The 24,479-nt window shown below is 45.1% G+C and overlaps 1 protein-coding gene across 2 annotated transcripts in view; it reads left to right on the plus strand.

Annotated features, from left to right (window-relative positions):
* SAE1 (SUMO1 activating enzyme subunit 1) overlaps positions 1-24,479 on the plus strand; it is a 74,309-nt gene that overhangs the window by 16,219 nt on the left and 33,611 nt on the right. For both annotated transcript variants that reach the window (XM_030299235.1, XM_030299236.1), the window contains exons 3-6: positions 2,827-3,000; positions 5,087-5,229; positions 7,670-7,769; positions 19,997-20,102. In XM_030299235.1, coding sequence (XP_030155095.1) covers positions 2,827-3,000; positions 5,087-5,229; positions 7,670-7,769; positions 19,997-20,102 — 523 coding nt within the window. The remainder of the gene's footprint in view (positions 1-2,826; positions 3,001-5,086; positions 5,230-7,669; positions 7,770-19,996; positions 20,103-24,479) is intronic.

The raw sequence follows: 24,479 nt of genomic DNA on the forward strand, positions 1-24,479 counted from the left end.
GGTTTCTCAAGTTGAAGGGCTGTATTTTAGGTAGGAGACATTATTAGCAGTGGCACAGAACAGCATGGTAGAAATAGAATATAGCAAGCAGTGCTGTTTGGTGTTTTTAGAGTGTGAGGCCCAAAGTGGTGGGGGTGGATGCAGGCTGTAGGTAAGGTCCAAATCACGAAGGGCCTGTTAGTAAGCCTTGCTGGAAGCTCATACTCAATCCTCTAGGTGGTGAGGATTTCATTTAAGAGTTTCAAATGTGAGACAGGTGACCTAGCCAACTTCCGGCTCTTCGTAGATCACTAGCTACTGTGTATGATTGGCACAAGGTCTGGGGCAGAAGACCACTTAGATAGAAGGCTGCATTAGTAGTTTATTTTTTTTGTTGTTGTATTTTTTTTCTTCTATTATTTTGCATTCGTAGTTTAGGTGAGAGATGAGAAGAGTCTGAGTAACAGCACTGTGATAGAAACGGCAAGAAGCACTTGAGGTGAAAATACCAGAGGATAGAATCAGTAGGATTGTATATGGGAATGTAGGGAAGGCAAGGAATGACTGCAGCAGTGAAGCTTCCTCAAGGTGCTGGACGCTGTTCTAAAAGCAGCACTTGTAGTATCTCATTTAGTCCTCACAGCAACTCTGAGAGTCAGGGATTATCATCCCTATTTTACAGAAAAGGAATTGAATTGCTGGCCCACCCAAGGTCACAGTAGTTGCTGTGACCAGGATGCAGACAGTCTGACTCTTTGTAGAGCCCATGCTCTTAGCCATCTCAGCAGGTGGCTGCCCTCAGGCAAATATCAGGGATGTAAAGACTGGGTTCCTGACTCAGGTGACTGGATGGGTGGTTGGTAGGCTCATCAACAGACAAAAGAAAAAAAAATAGTCAAATATGAAGGGCCTGCGGACTTACCCAGGAGGAAATATCTGGTGGGCAGTTTAATAAAAGTCTCAGATGGATCAGGAAGCAATCTGTACCTGTAAGAACGAAAGAAGCGATGAGCATGGAGCTATGCCAAGTGGAAAGATGAGTGACTCTGAGATGGAATCCTGGGGCCGCCACACCCAAGAGGGCCCATGTGGAGACTGGGTGTCCGGTGGGGCAGGAGCAGAGCAGCACTGATAGAGTGATTAGTTAGTGTACTGTTTTTCTTAACCTCCTCATTTTGCACGTGATTCCCATGTACTCGCTCGCTCAAGGTCACACAGTTAAAGTGGTTGAGCCAAAGATTTGAATCCAACTTGAATTGTTTCAGAGCCTTGCTCTTCTATGATGTACAGCTTCTCAGTGTGAAATGAGATCCCTGAAGAAGCAGGACAGGAAAGGTCAAGGAGACTGTTAAAGGGCTGGCCTTGAAAGGGAGGAGGACCAGCTCATTTCCTTGGAGAAAAGTTAGCAAGTGCGAGTATGTGCTCTGAGTAGTTGGCCAGAGGAGAGGAGAGAGATTGTTTGTGTTGAATCCAGTCTTGGTGAAGGTAGCAAGGTCATACTGGAGATTAATGGTTAAATTAGATGTTTGGTGTGGAAAGAATGGCTCTGTGAACAGTGGGAATCTGTAACCCTACTGGCAGCTGTCAGGTGATTGTATTATCTGGATTTAAGGTTCTTCTCTGCTGACATCCAGCCTTGTGGGTGAAATCCTCCCTTTGCTCCAGCCCCCCTCATCTTTCTTTTCTGAATTTTAATTGAATTTAAGAGTTCATTTCAAGCATTCTTTTTTTTTTTTTTTTTTTTTCAACGTTTATTTATTTTCGGGACAGAGAGAGACAGAGCATGAACAGGGGAGGGGCAGAGAGAGAGGGAGACACAGAATCGGAAACAGGCTCCAGGCTCTGGGCCATCAGCCCAGAGCCCGACGCGGGGCTCGAACTCGCGGACGGCGAGATCGTGACCTGGCTGAAGTCGGACGCTTAACCGACTGCGCCACCCAGGCGCCCCATTTCAAGCATTCTTAATTATGTTTGATTTTTGCCCTGGTTTGATTTTATTTCTTTAGCATATTTGTGTATGTATGTATGTATGTACGTACGTACGTATGTGTGTAACTCTACACGCAAACGTGGGGCTTGAACTCAGGACCCTGACATCAAGAGCTGTGTGCTCTTCAGACTGGGCCAGCAAGGTGCTGCCCCTCACTGGTCTGATTTTTTTTTTTTTTTTAATTTTTTAAAAAGGTTTTTTTGTTTATTTTGAGAGAGAGCAAGAATGAGCAGGGGAGGGGCAGAGAGAGATGGAGACAGAGACAGAGACACAGAGAGAGAGCATCCCAAGCAGGCTCTGCGCTGTCATTGTGGAGCCCCAGGGCTCCATCTCACAACTGTGAGATCATAACCTGAGCTGAAATCAAAAGTGGGATGTTTAACCTACTAAGCCACCCAAGTGCCCCTCACTGGTCTGATTTTAAACCAATCGTAGGCAGGGACTACATCCTTTAAACTACTGTTGTTTGTCTAGGAGTATCCTTAAAGTTTGGCACAGAGTAAATATTTGGGGTAAATTCTTTGCACTGATAATTGTGTCACTTTATTAGCAGTTACAAATTTAATCGTGGAAGAAGAAAGAGTGGACATTTCTGTTTAGAGTGAATTTTCTTTACAGACACCAGGGGGTGCTCTTTAACTATCAACGCGAAGTGAAAAAAAAATTAAATGTCTCTACTTGAAAGCCTTCGAAGGATTGAGTGTATGGAGGATACATTAGGCAAATTCCCACTGGAACAGTAATACAATTAAATTGTAGGTATTTTAGTTATGCTTTGAAATGGAAGGGTTCGTTGTCTTTGAAAAATTTTTTTTCCCCAAAATTCAAGCATTAAAAAAAAAAAAAATTATTCCTAGGTATCTCCAGAAGACCCCGGAGCTCAGTTTCTAATCCGTACTGGATCTGTTGGCCGAAACAGGGCTGAAGCCTCTTTGGAGCGAGCCCAGAATCTCAACCCCATGGTGGATGTGAAGGTGGACACTGAGAATATAGAAAAGAAACCTGAGTCATTTTTCACTCAGTTCGATGCTGTAAGTTTCATAAAGAGTGTAAAATCTTTAGGCTCAGTACATTGCCTTTGTAGTCTCAAGTCTTGTATTGCCTTAGTGTATGTGCCTTCTTATTAGCATATTGCTTTTCCACGTTGAATGTGTCGGTAGGTAGATCCAGTCTGTTGGTTCTGCTGTGGCTGTTTGTGACTTGCTGTCTGCTGGTTTCTTCTTTGGGCATATGTTCCTTTAGACCAGGTTTCATCATTGGTGTTTTGTATTCCTTCCAGAATCTTTGCACATAGCTTTGGTACATTTTATTGCAAATGTTTTCTCCTAAAAACAAGTTGGTAGTTAATTTCTGTAGTAGAGGCTTGCTTTTTTTTTTTTTTTTGGTTAGAAATATCAAACTACAGCTTGTGTTTTGTCTTAAAAAAAGAGCACACCTGATCCTGGTCCGTGTCTGTCTCTTTCACACAGCCACTTTGACCACGTTGCCATGGATAATGAGACAAATTCACTAGTCATAAGCCAAATGAGGCATATCCACCCTCATTTGGTTTCACTGCCAGATCTGTGGAGAGGTGAAAGGATAAGTTAAATTCGGTTCCAGCGTCTGTGACCTTCAGACATGGTTCCCTGGACCCAGGAAAAGCTAAACAAATGTTGGATAACCATGAAATAGTCACAGATGATCTACTTGTTTTTTAAATGAAAGGCCCATTACATGAGAGGTTAGAATTTGGGTTGGGTAGTTTGTTTTTCCGCATTGTTATATTTCATATGTGCATCTGTTCAAATATGTGCTTGGAATGATGGATCATCTGTGCGTTTGTCTTTTTTTTTTTTTTTTTTTTTTTTTTTCCAATTCTATCTTGTATCTTCCAAGTATTGGAACATTTTCTGTTTGGACTGTTTGGACCATCTTCTCTTCATTTCTTTATCCATAGTAACCACATTTAGTTAATTCTAGCTGCCCCTTGAATTTCTAGCACTTAGAGAGAGGGTTTCTAAGAACCGAAGCACCGGGCCGGTTGCTTGTATAAAGCCTGTGTGCTGGGTGAGGTGACTGCCTCATTGGGCCACGTTTGACTGGTCCTTGGAGATTTTACATTCACTTTTGACTCTGCAGAGTTCCCTTTGGTCGCTTGATTGCATGTTCAACTGTGGGTATCTTGCCTTTTAGATATGATTTTTTTTTCCCTTAGGTGGCTGCATCCTTTGAATGACACCAGAGGCACTCATTTCTGTGGGCTGTTTCGGTATTCAGGCTGCCAGACAGCAGCAAAGAGGTTCTGTCAAATGAAAATATCCTTTTGTAACTTCTCCAACTTTCTATGTTTAGAAGAAAACATGTGCAATTTGGAACTTGTTTTCATAGCCCTTGTCACAGAGTTTCTCCTGAAAAGGTGTTTTATGCCGTAAAACTTAGCTATTTCCAGTGCTTCAACTTACTGGAACACAACCTAGGGGCCTCAGAGCAACATTGATAATTCCATTGAGTGAATCACCGGTTCATTGTCTACGTCTGAATGGAAGGTCACTTGGTGTGTAACCTTTTCTTTTGTCCTCAGATTCAGATAAAGTTTCACTTTGAAAACTGGAAAACTGTGGAAAACTAATCTCAACGGGACTTGTTTATCTTTTTTATCTTAACCTATCAATCAGAAGAAGGGGGAAAAATGCCCTCGTATTTAAAGTGACCTTTGGGTCACTTAAAACTGGTTTTGCTTCTTGTGATAGCTTATTCAGATTTTAATAGATTTAGTAATTTAAAAGTAACTTACACTAAATTGTTACTGTTTTTTTCCACTTCACGGAAACTGTGAGATGTGGTTTGTTTATGTTTACAGAATAGAGGAAATAAATTCATTGAATAGCTTTTACTTTCTAGCCAAACCCATTTTGTTTTGATTGCTGAAAGTAGAGGTCTTGCAATTTATATTTCTCCTGAAACCTGCAACTTGTCTTTTGTCTTCTAACCATAGGATCCAAAGAACCTGTTATACCAGTTCAAAACTGGCTTTAGACATGCCCAGAGAGACTGTTCATTAAGATTTATTTAGACATCAGGGCAGTGATTCACAGCTTGCAAAACTCACACCCAGCGAATTTTTTCTTTCTGCAGGTTTGTCTGACTTGCTGCTCCAGGGATGTCATAGTTAAAGTTGACCAGATCTGTCACAAAAATAGCATCAAGTTTTTTACAGGAGATGTTTTTGGCTACCATGGATACACATTTGCCAATCTTGGAGAGCATGAATTCGTAGAGTAAGTTTTGGGAGAGGAGGGGAGAACGTAACATTTTCAGAAAAATACAGTTTTACTCATTGGTGGGGAACAACCCATCTAAGGAAAGTGTTGTTAGAATATTCAGAAACCATTTCATTTTCAGCTCACTGATTGTATAGGTTGTGTGTTCAGAATCGTAGGAGATGCAGCCCCGTCTTCCAAAATAATGTTCTGATCTAAATCCTAAATAAAGCAGAGTTCTTTAGGAATCAAAGTACACCATTGTGGGTATTTGATGGGCCTGGACTTCAGTTGGCGAAACCACACACCTCCTGTATAGGGGAGGCTTGCTTGGATTGCCTTTCTCAGTTTTGGCTTCTGTATTTTCAGGTTGGTAGTAAAGTGAGTACAGAGTAGTCAGATGGGTAACTCTGGAGGCACACTCAGCCAGTCTACCTGGGAAAAGCTCCAAAGTCCAGACACTGCTTTGGTGTAACAAACACACCTCATCCTCTCGTTTTGAATATCAAGGTTGCAGACCGTGGGGATTCTCACATGATGGGACCTGCAGTGGTTTGAACTTGCAGCTTCTAGATGAGAGATGGCAGATGATACCCGTATTGTAAAACTCTGTGGTGGGTTTTTGGCTGTTGTTTCTTGTATGTCCCTTGCTAATAAGAGGTAAAAAGACACCCTGTGTGGTAGGTGAAGCTTCCTACCAAGAATCAAGAATTGCCTTCTGGGGCGCCTGGGTGGCTTGGTCGGTTAAGCGTCCGACTTCGGCTCAGGGCATGATCTCACAGTCTGTGAGTTCGAGCCCCGAGTCAGGCTCTGTGTTGACAGCTCAGAGCCTGGAGCCTGTTTCGGATTCTGTGTCTCCCTCTCTCTCTGCTCCTCCCCTGTTCATGCTCTGTCTCTCTCTGTCTCAAAAATAAATAAGCGTTAAAAAAAAAAAAGAATTGCCTTCTTTTGTTCAGCTTCTTTTAAAATTTTTTTTTTTTCAACGTTTATTTATTTTTGGGACAGAGAGAGACAGAGCATGAACGGGGGAGGGGCAGAGAGAGAGAGAGACACAGAATCCGAAACAGGCTCCAGGCTCTGAGCCATCAGCCCAGAGCCTGACTCGGGGCTCGAACTCACGCACCGCGAGATCGTGACCTGGCTGAAGTCGGACGCTTAACCGACTGCGCCACCCAGGCGCCCCTCAGCTTCTTTTAAAAAAAGCTTTTTTTAACGTTTATTTATTATTCAGAGACAGAGACAGAGCATGACATGGGAGGGGCAGAGAGAGGAGGAGACACAGAATCTGAAATAGGCTCTAGGCTCTGAGCTGTCAGCACAGAGCCCAATGCAGGGCTCGAAGTCATAAGCCGCGAGATCATGACCTGAGCTGAAGTCAGACGCTTAACTGACTGAGCCACCCAGGCACCCCTCTTTTGTTCAGCTTCTTAGGCAAATCACTGAAATTTCTCTGGTCTGCAAGTCTTTTTCCTTTCATCCTTTCTTTCTTTCTTTCTTTCTTTCTTTCTTTCTTTCTTTCTTTCTTTCTGTTTAAAAAAATTTATTTATTTTAGAGAGAGCACGAGCCGAAGAGAGGGGTGGAGAGAGAGAGAGAGAGAGAGAGAAAATGAATCTTAAGCTGGCTCCATGCTCCATGTGGAGCCCAGTGCAGGGCTCAATCCCATGACCTTGGGATCATGACCTGAGCTGAAATCAAGAGCTGGACGCTCAACCAATTGAGCCCCCCATGTGTCCCTGGTCTGCAAATTTCTTGTCTGTAAAATCAAAATGAGGGAAGGGCAGACATGCTCAAGATTCCTCATAACTTTGGCATTTTATGGTTTTCAGAAACTCTAGTTCTCTTGGCATACTAGAAATAGAGAAGTCACAGTAGAGAAAACAGCCCAGGTTATCTTAATGTGAGTTCCCCATGGCAGAGGGGAGGAATTAAGTTTGGCTTTTATTTCATGATTCAAGTGAAATTTATAAAGCTTATTGAGAGCTTGCTATATGCTAGGCAGGTGTGCTAAGCAATTTATTATTGTCTTTTTTTAAGTTTATTTATTTATTTTGAGAGAGAAAGTGCACAAGCAGGGGAGGGGCAAAGAGAGAGAATCCCAAACATGTTCCATGCTGTCTGTCAGTACAGAGCCCGACTCGGGGCTCTATCCCACGGACCGTGAGATCATGATCTGAGCTAAGACCAAGAGTTGGACACTCAACTGACCAAGCCAGCCAGGCGCCCCTGTTATTTCTCGTCTTACAGTAATTCTGTCAGGGATTGTCATTCCCACGTGGTAGGTAACTTACTTATCAGATAATCATTGGCCACCCTCGGATTTGAATCCACCCAGATCTGCCTGACTCCAAAGCTTTTGCTCTTAATTACCATCCTATTCTGTGAGCTGATGATGCTCTTTTTGTTCTAATGGCATGATTCAGAGAGTAAACTCCGTTCCCTCGCTTTGTCACCCTCTAGGGAGAAAACCAAAGTTGCCAAAGTTAGCCAAGGAGTAGAAGATGGACCTGATACCAAGAGGGCAAAACTTGATTCATCTGAAACAACTATGGTCAAAAAGGTATGTGTACTGTGAAGGGGTCAAAGATCAGAAACTTCGGAGCCTTGTAGGGGACGGGCAATTACATCTGCAAGCAGGGGAAGCACGCGTGTAGTCTTGAAGGGGGAGGTGGGGTCTGGACAAGCCGGGCCAGTGCTCGTCCCACTTAAAGGGGATGACTGCTGCTTAGTGGCAGCCAGCTCTTGCCATGAAGACGAGTAGGGACCCAGTGATGCAGGGTATGAATTTTTAACAGAATTGGAGATGTGTTTTTTATAGGCTCTGTCCCAAACTTTTATTTTTTTATTTATTTTTTTTTTTTAATTTTTTTTTTCAACGTTTATTTATTTTTGGGACAGAGAGAGACAGAGCATGAACGGGGGAGGGGCAGAGAGAGAGGGAGACACAGAATCGGAAACTGGCTCCAGGCTCTGAGCCATCAGCCCAGAGCCCGACGCGGGGCTCGAACTCCCGGACCGCGAGATCGTGACCTGGCTGAAGTCGGACGCTTAACCGACTGCGCCACCCAGGCGCCCCCGTCCCAAACTTTTAAACACCACCAGTCTGTTCACCTTGGTTTGAATGCTGTTCCTTCACCCCATGGAGACAAAAGAAAACATGCCTGCAGGATTGACGTGGTGTGTGGGCCGATTTGGGCTTCTAGTATCTGGAGCAGTATGAGAACCACTGTTCTTGAGCAAAGGCCATCCCTTTTGCATAAAATAAATCTTGGGGGGATAGTTAGATAATTTAGGAAGGTCCTACCTAAGCGGGCAGGAAGACAGTTTAAGCTTGAATTGCATATGCTTTGCTTCTTTACGATGAAATGTTTGGGGTCGTCTTTCCACCAGATTACCTTTTAAGAATAAAGGCCTCCGTGTTGACAAGTGTTACTATCCGGTGTGTATTTTTTTGTTTTCAGCCTGGTTCGCGCAGTAATTTAAATTCATTTTACAGAGAGAGGAGTGGCGGGGACTTGGAAGGAGATGATCTCGGCAGCTAGTGTTGGAATCTGAGAAGGGAGTCATGCGATGGGGGAGACCAGACAGAAGGGGCCGGGATTGGTTTTGTGGAACCGAGGAAAGACTTGACCGAGCCCATATTTACTCTTTGCTTTGTAGTTTGAAATGTTGAGAAAGAAAAACAGCTGGTCGGAGCTTCGAGTTAAAATTGCTCTAACGGGGGGATTCTGAGAGTGCAGAAACCACAAGAGAGACTGCAGAAACCACAGAAGTGGAACTCTGTTGAGTTTCCCGCAGGGCTGCGCTGGAGATTTTCGTCTTCTTGCTCTGTATGTTTGTGTTGGAAGAGTTTGCTGCTGGGAGTGTGATACAGAGGAATTATTAAGCCCTAATTTTGGTGTCTATTCACAGGACCGGTAATTATCCAGAGTGAACATTGGTGTTTTGGCCAAAACTTGGGTCCTTTTCTTTCTTCCCTCTTTTCTTTCTTTCTGAGGCCCAGTCGAGCTCTATCTGAATAGCGCCGTGAGTTCGGTGGGGGGAGATAAATTGTTAACTAACGGAGGAGCACAAAAGGAGCTTTGTGGGTGCTGTCAATTCATAAATCACACCCTCTTACAAGTGTGACACTTGGCCTTGGTGTGAAGGGTTTTATGGCCTAAAGGCCTTCCCTGATTGAGGCGGGTCTTTTACATTCAAATGGGGAGAGCGGCCAGCTTTGTTAGCCCTTCACAGCTGGAAGTTTCCCTTGAGTCAGTACTGGTGGTGCCCACTGGGGCAGATCTGGAAACCCCTTCGGGGGGCCACTTTAGCGAGCTATGAGGAGAATGCGGGCGGCCCTGGTAGGCCCCCGGTGGCCTTCGCGTACCATTCTTAGGGCTCTTCAGTCACAGGGCTCCTCGTGCAGCCTCTTCCCACAGGGGCCGAATCTGAAGGTATCAAAATATTCCCCAGCTGACATTGTTAGTCAGCTGTTTCACTTGGACAATGCAGGCCTGGATTCCAGCCCCGAGCCCTGAAGGTTGTGAGGCATGCGGTGCATTCCTCACTACGGTCCCTGGGTCCCTGGGATTCCGAACCTTGCCTTTGTGCCACCTCACCGAGCCCCCCGAGAGCGCCGTGGAAGGACCGGCTCTGACCGGTGGGGCTGCCGCTTCGCCACCGCAGTTTGGGCAGAGTCCGGTCCGTGATCTCGAAGTTGTCTTCCAACTCAAAAATTCCTTGATTGAGGTTATGCCCTTTTGCCTAAATTGTACAGAATAAGTAGTTGGGTTATGCTCAAAGTGCAGGATGGGGGCGGGGAGGCAACCACTTCCTGTTTCCTGCGAAAGGTTTCTGGTTAGGGTTCCCTCCCCCCCCTCCTTAGGTTCAACCAAATGTTGTATAGCCACGTTTGCTTCAAGGTACACATTGTGCTCCTAAATTAGAAACGCTTAAAAAACAAAGAGGAAAAATAGAGCTTGTGGTTTTCACACCGCTTCGGAGGATATTGGGCCTTTCTAACACATGTGTCATCATGATAAATACAACAGTGGGAAAACGCATAGCCCAGAGGTAGGTGCTCAGTGGTTTGCTTCCTTTGGTGCCCAGGAAAAGGTAGGAGACAGACTTCATCAGAATCAGGTCTTGGGCACGAACCTGATGGGGAGACATCATCAGTGCACAATAGATAAGGAGAGAGCAGTAGTTTTGTGATAGAGAACTGTCTAGAAAGGTTTCCCAGAGGAAGAGTTGTTAGAGGCGGCACGTGAAGGACAGTTTGCCAAGCACCGAAGCCGGGACGGGCATTTAGTCACAGGAGATAGGACTGACAGAAAGCACAGATGTAGGAACAGGATGAGTCTGGCTTCCCTCACCCCCAAACAGCCAGCTCTTTGTGCATCTGTGAGTTGTAAAATGCCTACTGTGTGCAGGGCCTCTGTTGGGTGCAGGGAAGCACCTCCAGTCCTGTCGTCTCCACGTACAGCGGTCACTAAGAGAAGTTCCTTGACCTGCCCGAGATCGATGGGACCGATTTGGAGGGGGGCACAGGGGCTGAGGGCACTGGCTTGCCCTGCGACTTAAAAGGTGAATCCTCTTGGAGTTTCTAGGATAATTTGAAGTTTTATGGGGATGATGGGATAAAATATGCAAAACTTGGGACCTTTCTGGAAAAACCTTTAGGGTGAAAGGTCTCCTTTATTGTTAGGTGCTGCCAGACACCAGTAGATGCCCGGTGGTGGTTGCTTGCCATAACAGCTCTTTAAAAATTAAAGATAGGGGCGCCTGGGTGGCGCAGTCGGTTAAGCGTCCGACTTCAGCCAGGTCACGATCTCGCGGTCCGTGAGTTCGAGCCCCGCGTCAGGCTCTGGGCTGATGGCTCAGAGCCTGGAGCCTGCTTCCGATTCTGTGTCTCCCTCTCTCTCTGCCCCTCCCCCGTTCATGCTCTGTCTCTCTCTGTCCCAAAAATAAATAAACGTTGAAAAAAATAAAATAAAATAAAATAAAAATTAAAGATAAAGTAGGATTTGTTTGGGACATGCTAAGAAATACAGATTTAATTTCACCTCTGTTTCTGAAATAGTAGGGGACTAATTTGGGCCCTGTTAATACTCTTGTCATGAATCAGTTGTGAAATTCCACAGTTGAGTAGTGATTCGTTATTTTGATCCCCCTTTCTGAGCAGTTTATGGACAATTCATCTCCTCTCACCCCCGTCCTGAAGGGAACATTCCAGGGACAGACTGGTTTCAGCCTTCCTCTTTTAGGTGGCATCTGGGTTTGGCACAACGAGGGACTTGTTAGGGTCTCTCCCACTAGAGTCCAAGCCCTGTAGGGCAGGGCGGATCTGTTCGCCACCGTGTTCCTAGTGTAGCCCCGGGCACGGTCCTACCCGGGAAATGTTTGTTCAGTGTGATGTGGCTGCTCCTGTGACATAGTGTGTTGGCTTTGGAGGAGATCATTGTCATTTTATTTTATTTTATTATTACTATTATTTATTTTTTTTTTGGGGGGGGAGAGAGTGTGAGCAAGGCAGGGACAGAGAGGGGGGACAGAGGATCTGAAGTGGGCTCTACGCTGACAGCAGCAGCAGCCCAGCGTGGGGCTCGAACCCACAAACCACAAGGTCACAACCTGAGCCAAAGTCGGAAGCTCAACCAACTGAGCCACCCAGGCGCCCCAAGATCGTGATTTTAAAAAAGAATTTCCGAATCGATTTTCTTTGTGACAAACCGAATGTATTAACTTCCTAATACATTGGTTATAATGGTTTAGGTTATCTGAGCTGGGCTGAGAGAACACAGTTCTAAAGAGAACAGGGGGGCTTGGCCAGGAATATTTAGAAGTAAGTTCATGGGGTTGCCTAGACCAAGACCTTTAGGCCAGAGGTGTTCAATACTGTGCTAATTGTCAGAATCACCTGGTTTGGGGGCCTGGGGCAGGAGATTCAGGGTGCAGATTGCAGGGCTGGGTGGAGTGCTGATAGGTTTCCCACGTAGGACGGTTCTGTGTGTGTGGTGGCCGGTGGGGTGTGGGTGCTGCTGCTGCCTTGCGGGGGGGGGGGTCTGTCCCAGCATCACATCACAATCCAGTCTTTTTATTGTGACACTTGATACCCCAAAATAATACATCAATACAGATTACAGAACATGACAATAAAACACTGTCCAACTTAAAAATCAAAACATTTCCTGTCCTGTTGTGCCAGTCTGCGTGTTCCTTCTCTGTCTTCTCTCCAGGGCTGGTACGTTTGTGTGGATTTTCGAAAGTACCCGGAAGGGGGAGGGGCGGTTATAGCCCTGCTTGATGCGGCATCTTAACCCATGTTTGTAAATCTAACGCTGGAATGTGATGCAGGTATAAATTAAGAATGATAGAGCTAACTACCATGTAGTTACCACCTGATTTCAAGCACTCAACTTGACCAGCTTGGTCAGGGCCCCCTGACCCCCTGGCTCTCCCTCCTCAACGTAAGTAACCACTGTCCTCAATTGTGGTTCTCATTCCCACCCATTTCTTCTTGCTACATATGTATTTCCAAGCAGTATAGAATTGTTTGGTATGCTTTCTAACTTCTTACCAATCAGTTTAATATTGTATGCATGCTGACACCTGCTTTTTAAGAGCAGCCTTATGTTTGTGAGGCCATCTGTGTTTGCACGCAGTTCTAGGACTTTGCTTTCCATTATGGTAGCCACTAGCCACGTATGGCTATTTAAATTAAAATGGACTAAAATAAAATTAAAAAATTTAGTTCAGTCTCCCTAGCCACATTTCAAATGCTCACCAAACACATGTGGCTATGGCATCTGTATCGCAAAGCACAGATACAGAACATTTTCATCATGATAGTGAGTAATCTTGGACAGCAACGCAGGACATTTTTTCTTATTTTGTTTTGTTTTTTGTTTTTTTGCTGTAGAGTGTTTGTTGTGTGAATATATTACTATTTATTTATCCATTTTTCTATTGATGGGCATGTGGGTGTGTAATTTTTTTCTGTTACAAATGGTGCCGCAGTTGAGGGCAGGGGAAGGAGGGGGGAGAGAGAGAGAGAGCGAGAGAGAGAGAGAGAGAGAGAGAGAAGATAATCTCCTTGGGTAAATATGTGATTTTTCTGGGGCGTATACTTAGGAGGGAAATTAGGGTATGTGCAGCTTCAACTTTACCAGACCTGCTAAATTACTTGCAAGTAGTTTTATCAATTCACATTCCAGAATCAGCAGTATGTAATGGTAACATTTGGTAACTTCAGGCTCTTTTGCCACTCTGCTGAGTGTGACAGCTTTGTCTTGGATGGCGGTTGTCATTTGTTAGAATGTTTTTGAAAACTATAGACTCCCACGAGTAGGTGTGGAAATCCAGCCTAGAAATCTGTAGTTTTCAAAGTCATTTCATAGATTTACATTTAGCTTTACAGCCAGAGCTGTATCCCTTATTATAGATGTTCAGGCTGCTTCTTAAAGTAAGATACGTTTACAGTCCCAAAATTGGAAGATACAGAACAAGTTGAGAAAACATGAACCTTGCTCCCCAATAATTACACATTCCTTTCAGTATTCCTTCTACTCCAGTATGTGATACAATTGGATTTCTAATTAACACACATAAACACATATGAGAAATACATAGTGATCTTATATACACATGACTTACATGTGTATCGTCTTTGCTTTTTTTGTTTTTTTGCTCAACGTATTTTCTGTAAGCACAGGAGTGGATAATCTGCTTTGGAGAGTGTGGTTTTAAGAGGCTGTATTGGTTTGCTGATTTCATCTTGCCTCGGAGTGTTAAACCTGCTCCTGTTGCGTTGATGTATTTGTACTTGCCCGCTGTTTGGAGGGGCTCAGCACAGCCCTACAATTTGACATCTGTCCAACCGTGTGGGAGAGTTCATCTTTTATATTTACTGTTGGGCTTTTTGGCAAATGAAAAGCAGGTTGGATCCTATCAGCTCGCAGATTTTTATTGACAGTCTGTTCTATGCAGGGCTGTGCCTTTCACTGGTCCCTGCCTCAGGAAGCTGATACCCATCTGAGGAGAGGAATAAGAGGGCTTAGCCTTAACTAGACTATCAGATTGAGATCTTTAAGACTCAGAATTGTCCGGAAAAGAAATGGATAGTGGAGGGAAGTGAGTCAGGCATTCTACCCAGAGAGATCCATGAGCTGAGGGCATGGAGAAGTCGGAGGGGTGAGTGAGATGTGAAAGTTACCTGTTACAGTGTGTTCATTCAAGTAGTTTTGCCGCTGCCTGGCAGGCACTGCTGGGTGCTTCATCTGAAAGACTGTTCTTTCTCTGTAGGTGCCATTAAGCATGTTTTTCACATTGTAAATCCAGTGTCAGGTGCGTAAGATGGGTACCACTGTTTGCGTTTGTTGTAGTATAGATTAGGTGGCATGGTTACGTTTGGTTTCGTTTGGTTTTCTAAAGTAATCTCCATACCCAACATGGGGCTCGAACTCATGACCTCTAGATCAGGAGTTGTATGCTCTACTAGCTGAGCCAGCCATGCACTCCTGTTTTTTTTTATTTTTAATTGTTACAAATGACAGTGGTAGACTGTGTGTGTGTGTGTGTGTGTGTGTTTTAAGATTTTATTTTTAAGTAATCTCTACCTGCAACTTGGGGCTTGTACTTACAACCCTGAGATCAAGAGTTGCACACTCTGCCGACTGAGCCAGCCAGGCGCCCCAGTGGTAGTAGACTTTGAACAGTTTGAACCAAAAAATGGGACATTATGTTAGAGGCAGCCTGGAGTAGCACAAGAGGCATTAGAACTACTGTGACCTGAGAAAGGGAAAGACCAGGCCAGATGGGGAGACTTGGAGGCTGTAGGAATTTAGCTTTTCTATAAAGAGTCCTGCCTGCCCTTCACATGCCTCTGTTTTTAACTTTCAGATTCTTGATTCCCAGAATAAAGAATCTGGTTGGTGTGACTTGGGCCGTGTACCTACCTTTGGCCCTGTCACTTGTGGCTGGAGGGCTGGTACACATATCAGATGAGGCTAGTAGGGCCCGCCTCCCCAAATACCAGGACACCCCCCCTAAAAGTTGTCTGCCACAGACAGGCCTGAGAGGTAAATTCATTTGTCTGAGTTCACAAGTTACTAGCAACATTGTGAGTAGTTCTGCCCTTAGACTTGGGGAGGAAAGAGGGCCTCTGTCCCTGGCCCTAGTACTCTAGAAGGTCCCACCCTGGCCTCCTACCAGCCTTTCCCCTAGCAGAGTGAGAATTCCATGGGATTAAGGAGATATGTCCATCTGGAGTCCATCCCCCCACCCCTCTGTCCTGGACTCCCTTGTGGATACTTGGGACCCCTGGAATCTCCTGCCAAACAGTCCCAGGCTTACTTCCCAGGCTTTGGTGAGCTTCTTCCCTGATCTGCCTTTGGAGTGCAAACTTTGCAACAATGTCCACATATCTAGGCCTGAAGGGCAGGTGTTTTAGTCAAGAAGAGTGGCCTGGGTGGCCACACCCAAGTTGCACAGCCTCTTGCCTTGTGGGACAGAGCCAGAGGTGGGAAGAAAGGGGGTGGAGGGGGTGAGGACCAGCTTTCTAGTACATCTCATTCTGACATAGAACGTCCAGGAGTGTGAGGATTCCGCATTTGAACCCTGTCTTCCAGGTGGTAATGAAGAACGTATATCTGTCAAGGCAGGAGAATACAGTATACTTTATTTTTTTAATTGTTAGTGTGACGTATACCTAAATATGTAGTTGTGATACGGGTTTCCATTTGTACTTTTTTTTTTTTTTACATTTATTTATTTATTTTTTTTTATAGAAATTAAAGCTCAGAGACTTTATTTTTATTTAAAAAAAAATTTTTTTTTTAACGTTTATTTATTTTTGAGACAGAGAGACAGAGCATGAACGGGGGGGGAGGGTCAGAGAGAGAGGGAGACACAGAATCTGAAACAGGCTCCAGGCTCTGAGTGGTCAGCACAGAGCCCGACGCGGGGCTCGAACTCACGGACTGCGAGATCATGACCTGAGCCGAAGTCGGACGCTTAGCCGACTGAGCCACCCAGGCGCCCCTTTACATTTATTTTTGAGAAACAGAGTGAGACAAAGCGTGAGCGGGGGAGGGGCAGAGAAAGAAGGAGACACAGAATCTGAAGCAGGCTCCAGGCCCTGAGCAAGCAGTCAGCACAGAGCCTGATGCGGGGCTCGAACCCACGAACTGTGAGATCATGACCTGAGCCGAAGTCGGATGCTCAACCGACTGAGCCACCCAGGTGCCCCTCCGTTTGTACTTTTACAAAACCTGGGCCCTGAAAGTTTAGAGGTAGGCCTGCCTGGGACTAAGACTCAGTTTTTTTTTTCCTTGTTTGTCATAGTGTGACCTAACAAATTAGTGAATTCTTAGCCAAGTAAACTACAAAAATTCCGAATTAAAATCTAGGTAGTTTATGAAAGCTAGTGAGAGTTTATGTCATCATTGTGATGGTGTTCCCAGGCTGCGGCTGGCTTTATTGTTTTGTAAGACTTAGGAAGGATCTGGCAGTCTGTATCAGGCAATAAATGTCAGTCAGCTGATTATTTGACTTGACTTTTGAGGTCAAACAGACCCACTGACCAAAAGGTTTGAGGTCAGGACAAATATTTGTATACTAACTTTTACGGTGGGTTTAAACCCCAAAGGAGTATTTATGGGGGAAGCAGAAAGCCACCTTTAAAACGGACTGTTTCAGAGGTGCCTGGGTGGCTCAGTCAGTGAGCCTTTGACTTCGTCTCTGACTTTGGATCAGGTCATGATCTCGCGATTCATGAGTTAGAGCCCTTCATCAGGCTCTCTGCTGTCAGCACAGATGCCTTGGATCCTCCCCCCGCCCCCCCCCCACCTTGTACATGCTCTCTCTAGCTCTCTCTCTCAAAAATAAACATTAAAAAAACATTTTTAAAAACCTGACTGTTTCATCTTCACTAGCTATTTGAACTTTTCATCTGTCAATTCCATTTTGATCCTTAGCAGACCGTGCAACTGCCTGGGAGCAGTTAGATCTTGGTTCACTTAGCCTTCTAAATTATGCTGTGTCTCTTTTCTGTTTTAAATATCTGGGGTGTGGTGTGTATATGTAGTGAGAAAAGGAAGGAGAAAAAGAGACTATATCTCTGGAAGTTTGAAATTACTTGTATATGCACATACCATCTCAAACTTTATAATAGTAGTTAGTACTGAGAACCATTTTTTTCTGAACGATTTGAGAATAAGGAAGGGGTCCATCCATCACTCTGAAATACTTCAGTTTGCATTTTCTCAAACAAGGCATTCTCCATAGAGAAATCAAACCAAACTTCAAAATCAGAAAATTCAAATGAATACATCACTACCATCTACCGCAGACCCATTTCAGCTGTTAACAGTTGTTCCAATAATGTCCTTAATGACAGAAGGATCCAGTTCAGGATCATGCATTTATCTGGATTTTCATGATGCTTTTGAAGATCACAAGGCAGTTATTTTGTAAAAATTTAAAATGTGCTTTAGTTTGGCTTTGTCTGATGTTCTCTCATGATTAGATTCTAGCTGCACACCTTGGGCAGACACACCAGAGTGTGGGTGCCTCTCATCCCATCCTGTGGTCTGGTGCTGGCTTCCACATGCTCCTTTACTGGCAGTGTTAACTTTGATTTCAGAGTAGGATTATTCAAGGTAGATTTCTCCTTTGAAAACAATTCCTCTCTGCCCTGTGCAATAATATGTAATTTTCAGAGAGGTATTTTGAAAATACGTAAGTACCGTATTCTTCATCAAACTTTGTTAATTGCTTTTATTTTATTTTTGTTTCATGCTAGTCAATTTAGGGGTTCCATTTTTATTCCTCAGATTTTATGTATTTCTCATATGCTTCTTCACTCGCTAATTCATGCAGTTCTGAAGGATTCTTGAATGTTATCTTGATCAGCCAACCATCCTCATAAGAAGGTTTGTTGACAAGTCCTGGGTTTTCTGCAAGAGCTTCATTAATTTCAGTTACTTCTGATAGAGGGGAGTAGACATCACTAGCAGCTTTCACATTTTCCAAAGCACCAAACTCATCTTATGTGTTCGATTTTGTCCCAGCTTCAGTTAGACTACAGTTCTGTGCAAAATTGCTGATTCCCACTGTTCAAATACCGTTTTCTCTTGTTTTCAAATACCATTCGTGTTTGTCTGAGCTTACGCAGGGAGAGTGGAGCAGAGCCCATGCCCACCCTCAGCCCCCAGGGTCACGGCAGGCAGGGTGTGGAGGGCACCGAGGGTGCGAAAGCGGAAGGCCATGTGCTCCGTGCCGCTCATAGTGCCATGTTCGCAGGGGTGTGGGGGTCACAGTAATAGTTAATTTTAGATTTATGACTAATGAATTCTAGTTTATTTAAGTTTATTTATGTTGGCTCCTGTTTCCTCTCGATACCTCCCCGTCATTCTTTGTGCGCTTCCTTATTCTAGGCACAGTAGTACGTGGGCTCTGCCCCAGCTTCAAAATCAGCCATGTTTCCAAAGAGAACTATTTCTCTGGTGGGGGTTAGAAACCATCTGGCTATTACATGTTCTCACTGCTGTCAGGGCATCGTCGCTTTGATACCTTGTCCATGGACATAGCTCTGTCAAACCTTGGTTTGTGAACATGATTAATTCCAGAAACATGGTTGTAATCCAAAGCACTTGTATATCAAAGCAAATTCAAAGAACCATTGGCTCAGCTGTGATCATGTGACTTTCAATGGCACAGACTACTCGTGTTGCAAGACATCACTCGTTTATCAAGTTAAAATTTATTAGAAATGTTTGCTTGTCTTGTGGAACATTCGCAGAACAGCTTATTTGCAATCCAAAGTTTTACTATATTTGTGTGTGTACACAGACACGCTTGCATCTACATTTACTTTCTTGTCTATATATATATTGAAAATGAGTTCACACCAGTAGCCCACCACAGGCTTTACTCTCGTTTTTTCCCTTTCCACAATTAGGACTGTCTTCTCTGACAGTGAGAACCCTGGGTTTCTCATATATTCACTTGTTGCATAAGTCCTTGGGGGGAGTCAGTCTCCCAGTGCCGCCCCTCCTACGTTGCTCTGCTCTATCCCTATCAGGCCACTCAGCCCCTCCACTCACACTCTGTTCCCTACCCTTTCTTAGTCCCAGCCCTTGGCTTTTGGACTGAATGATTTAGGAAAGTAAAAGGAAAACCACTTTCTTACTCATATTTAATTGTTTATATGTATTTTAAAATATAACTCTGTGATGGCAGTTTTCAAGATCATTTCATTTAGCATAATAGGTTTCAGCCATGCTTCCTTCTACCACAGGGCTTTTGCAAATGCCTTTCCATTCCCACAGCCTGGCGCTTTCGTTCCATAACCCTTATTTGTTTTTCTGCTTTGTATTTTGCTTGTATTTATTGGTATCGTTATCATCGAATCATTTTTCTACTGAGACCTATTTAATTTTTCTTTTGACTGTTAGAATGTTTTCTTGAATATTTTTAGGCACACACACTTGCTTACTCATGCAGGTATGTCTGAGGTGTGAACACAGAATTCAGGAGAGCCAGAGTGGAACTGGGTCTTTTAGCTTTGCTCTGACCTCTTTCAGTGCAGGGAGTATGTGTCACTCATTGCTGTGTCCCCAGTGCCCAGAGGAGCCACACAGTAAGTGCTTGATAAATGTTTATTGGATTTGAGTGGTCCTCAGCTTCCTTTAACAAACAGTAAACCTTGAATAATCACATTTCTCCTAGAAGGTGAAGAGCTACTGCCTTGTAATTTAAAGCCGACATTTTTTCTTCCTAACCAGTTCTGCCTTTTTTCAACAGAAAGTGGTCTTCTGCTCTGTGAAGGAAGCGCTGGAGGTGGACTGGAGCAGTGAGAAAGCGAAGGCCGCTCTGAAGCGCACAGCTTCGGATTACTTTCTCCTTCAAGGTGAGGGCTTAGAGCAGAGCTTCCGGATGAGCGCCATGTGCTCGGATTGCTGCGGGTTTGGCTGTACAGTCCAAGGGATTTCTTGGTGTTTGCCCCAAGTCGAGCTCCTCACAAGCTGGTTCTCCGTGGCCCCCCCCCACCCCCGGAGAACATCCAGGTGGATGGAGATGAGGCCCCTCACTAAGCTCTGCGTAACCCTGACCCATTCTCAGGGAGACTGAGGTCGACCTGTCGTTTGTATTTGTAAAGTTTGCAGAAATGTAATTTTGGGCGCATTTGGACGGTCTTCAGCCTTCCTTTCTCCAGGGCTGGGTAAGGAGCCACATCCCCACCGCCTTCCTTCTAGTTGTCTGCGCAGACTCTGGGAACACCTCCTACCCCATATCAGGACAGATGTGGCTGTTTGTGATAGCTACACAAAACCAGGCGCTGTGTATATAGATTGAAATGGAAATACGTAAAACTGTATAAAACTTCTTAATAAACTGAAGGTTGGAGGAGGCTAAGGTTTATGTCTTCATTAGCTAGGAAGAAAGCTTATCCCATATTATCAGTGATGTTCGCCAGATCGGGGTTGGGAAGAACTAGTTCAGAGCACTTAGTATCCGTTTGTGTAGAAATCATCCAGTGGGTTAGGTGGGAATGAGTCTTACGCACGTGAGTCTGCTAGGACTCAGAAAACACCTCCTTCCCTGGACTGGGACAGAGCAGCAAGCGAGGGAGTGCCCTCTCCATTCCAGGGTTCAGCATGAGCTTGGGGCCTGTGCCATCGGGAGAAGCTGATCACTCAGTGCCTGGCACTTCGAGAGCCCTCAGCAAACAGTGGCCATTGGTTTGCAGAGCCTTGGGGTATCGCCTGAGCGGTTCTGGCTGCGGCTTATAAAAGCGGTCGTCTGGTATTTGAGCTTACCAAAATCGGGTGATACTCAGCTGAGGGCAGTTTTGCCCGCCAGGGGGCATTAGCAGTGTCCAGGCGATTTTGGTCGCTCGGGCTGGGGGCAGGTGGGGTGGGGAGAGGGCAGGCATGTTGCTAAATATCCATGGTGCAGGACAGCCCCCGATGAACAAGGTTATCCAGCCGCTAGTGTCAGTAGCGCCATGGTGAGAACGTGATCTAGCCCTTTGCAGCTTCTAGAGTATTTTCTCCTCCCATCTCCTCATCACAGCACCCTTGTGAGGTAGACAGGGCGGGAGTTCTCCCCAGCTTGGTCTCTTGAGGTGAGGAAACAGAGACCTAGAAAGGCTCAGTGTTTTATCTAAGAGGATGCCGATGGGCGGTGACAAGGGAGGTAGGACCCTGACACCTAATACCGTGTGAGACCCGTGAGAGCAGCAGCCCGGCTCCATTCGGAGTGCTTCTAGATAGGAGCTTATGGGACCCTCGCCACACTCGTGTGAAGCAGCTGCCGGTCCCCGCGTATAGCTGTTGTAAAAGGCACGGACCGATGAAGGCCCAGACCTGTAGTCATCCCTGCCCTTGGGAGGCCGTCACTGAGGCGGGAAGGCAGAACTAGGAACCTGGAAACAGCGTGGGGGGGAAAGTCTGTATTTAATCCGGGCGCTGCTGGCCTTCACCGTCAGAAGTTATAAGGGGCGGGGGGAATAGAGCGTCGAGAGGAAGAAGCTGTCGTTTTAGTGCTGTGACCTCTACGGCAGGCAGTGGTGCACGGTTGTTCAGAACAGATCTGGTTTCTCAGTCCTGGTTTTGTCATTGTTTTTGGTGGCTGATAGCCACAGAGTTCAATTCCCTGAAGCTCACTCAAGTTCACCTCTGACCTTGGGGGTGTTAATAGCACTTGCCTCATGGGATTTTTGTGAGGCTTGTATACGGGCAAAAGGCTCCACGCAAAGTGAGGAAGTCCTAGAGACCTGCGTTGTCTGTGAAGTTGGGGGCTTTGGTTTTGTTTTGGGGTTTTTGTTTTTGGCATGAGTACTTTGCTTTGCAACTGCAGAGAAGTTTTGGGATTGACTCAGTTTCCCTTAATTCCATACTTGAGTTGCTATTCCCACTGGATTTTAATTTTCTGCCTATGACACTTTGTTGGGTAATACATCCCCTGTGTTTGTTTACTTCTCTCTTCTAAGTGGTACTAGTTACGTTTTCGGTTTCAAGGTTCAGGGCTTTGGATTTGAACGATGTCCATTAGTTAACAGTCATAGAAACTTTTTTACTGTAGTAAGAAACATACCATACAGTGTACTATCTTAATCTTTTTCCCATGTACGGTTCTGTAACGGTCGTAGAATTCTAGAAGGAGGCGGGCCCACATCGCCTCTAGGCCAGGAATGACAGGTGTGGGCTTGCCACTCCTCCCTCTCCCCGCCTCACCTGTGGCAGACGTGGCTGTGAAGGACCCTCATCGTTGGCCAGCGAGTCCAGATTGTCAGACCAGTTTCCCTAAGCCTCAGAACCCTTGCAGTGAGTGACACGAGAGGGGAAGGGAGTCTCCGTCACTGTAGAACAAATTTAGTGCTGTAGTGTGGGTTTCACACCCACGTCTCCTGACTCTTCGGGGGCTGGTGCCTTCACCCCACACCCTGTGCCATTCCTGGCTGTTTTTGGAGATCCGTCACAACCTTGCCTGGGCTTTTTTCTCTGCAGCAGATGACAGGTTCTGACCTTTCGTGTGTGGTGTCCTACACGCATCCCTGCTGATGTGTTCACTTGGTCTCCGGGCTCTGCTGTATCTTTGCAGAAGGGCTGCAACTGGAGCTACAGGGAGTGCTCCAGGTGCAGTGAGCTCGAGGGCCAATTTGGCTTCTGGGAGCTTCTCCGAGAATGCGTACTTGATTAACACCCTCCGCTGCCTACTGGACTAAAGTCCTGGAAGTAGAGGGAAATGGCCCTTGTGACCTGGTTACGCCAGCAGCTTAGAACCCTCCGCCTGTAGGTATGAACCTGACTCTATGAGTGTATCATCTTCATCTTACAGCCAAAGAAATCTTTGGATTTTTTAAAAGTGTTTATTTTAGAGAGAGAGCGTGAGCAGGGAAGGGGCAGAGAGGGAGGGACAGGATCCGAAGCGAGCTCTGTGTTGACAGCAGAGAACCCGGTGCGGGGCTTGAACTCACAAACCATGAGACTATGACCTAAGCTGAAGTCAGACGTTTTAACTGACTGAGCCACCCAGGCGCCCCTTCTTCCAGTTTTTCTGCCCAACCATTCATGTAGCTATGAAAGTGTCCTGTAATTTGACCTCACTGGATTCACGCAGCAGAGCGCACCAGCTCCTACGTGGGAAGTTTCCTTCTGCCAAATACACTTGCCATCAACTGTCTTTGTAACCTTGGGCAAATAACTTGCCTCTCTAGGACTTTGTCCCCTCACTTATAAGATGATAAGACTAAGTTGGCGAGCCTGTCGCTAAAATCTTTTCTCAGTCTAAATAATCAGTGTATCCAATAAAATACGAACTTCTTGTGGCTTGTATTTCTGTTTATTATTTTTATACTTTCGATTAATAACTTTTTTATTTTTTATTTTGGAATAGTGTCACATTTATTTACTTTTTAAAAAATTTTCTTTGTTTAGTTTTGAGAGAGAGAGAGAGAGAGAGAGAGAGAGCGAGTGTGAGCGGGGGAGGAGCAGAGAGAGAGGGAGACACAGAATCCAAAGCAGGCTCCAGGCTCTGAGCTGTCAGCACAGAGCCCGACGTGGGGCTGGACTCAGGGACCGCGAGATCATGACCTGAGCTGAAGTCAGCCGCTTAACAGACTGAGTCAATCAGGAGCCTCTTAATTAACAACTTTATTGACCTATGATTTATACCAGAATATTTACTTATTCTAAGTGTGCTTCTTTTAAGAGTTCTAGAAATCATTTCATTAATTCAAACAGAATATCCTCTAGGTAGTCCTGAAGTTCACTTTTAACTAGAATCATTATTTTTGCCCAGTCTGTTTTGATTGCTAACCATAGCAATAAAAGCACAGCCCGAATAGAGGCTGATGGTCTTGTGTCATGGAAAAAGCACAGACTTTGGGGACTACCAGAGCTGAGCTCAGATCACAGCTCCGCGCCTAGCTCAGCTGGCTTAACCTTTGGTACGTGAGCTTCCAATCTAGGTTACTGACTTGGGCTTAAGGGAGCTAAGGGATAAATAACCCTGCCTTTCCTCAGCTCTAAGAAAGGTATTGAGATGGTAAATGGGAGAGGTGAGTGTCAGGGGCACGACTTCTATACTATTTAATATTCTCTTTTGACTCTTCTTCAGAATATTTTCTGATCAGATATTGAGGAGTACTGAGATTTTTTTTTAATTTTAACTTGTTTTACTTTTTATTTTTTAAAATTTACATCCAAATTAGTTAGCATCTAGTGCAACACTGATTTCAGGAGTAGATTCCTTAGTGCCCCTTACCCATTTAGCCCATCTC

The sequence above is a fragment of the Lynx canadensis genome, chromosome E2 (genome assembly GCF_007474595.2).
Source record: "Lynx canadensis isolate LIC74 chromosome E2, mLynCan4.pri.v2, whole genome shotgun sequence".
Taxonomy (NCBI): Eukaryota; Metazoa; Chordata; class Mammalia; order Carnivora; family Felidae; genus Lynx; species Lynx canadensis.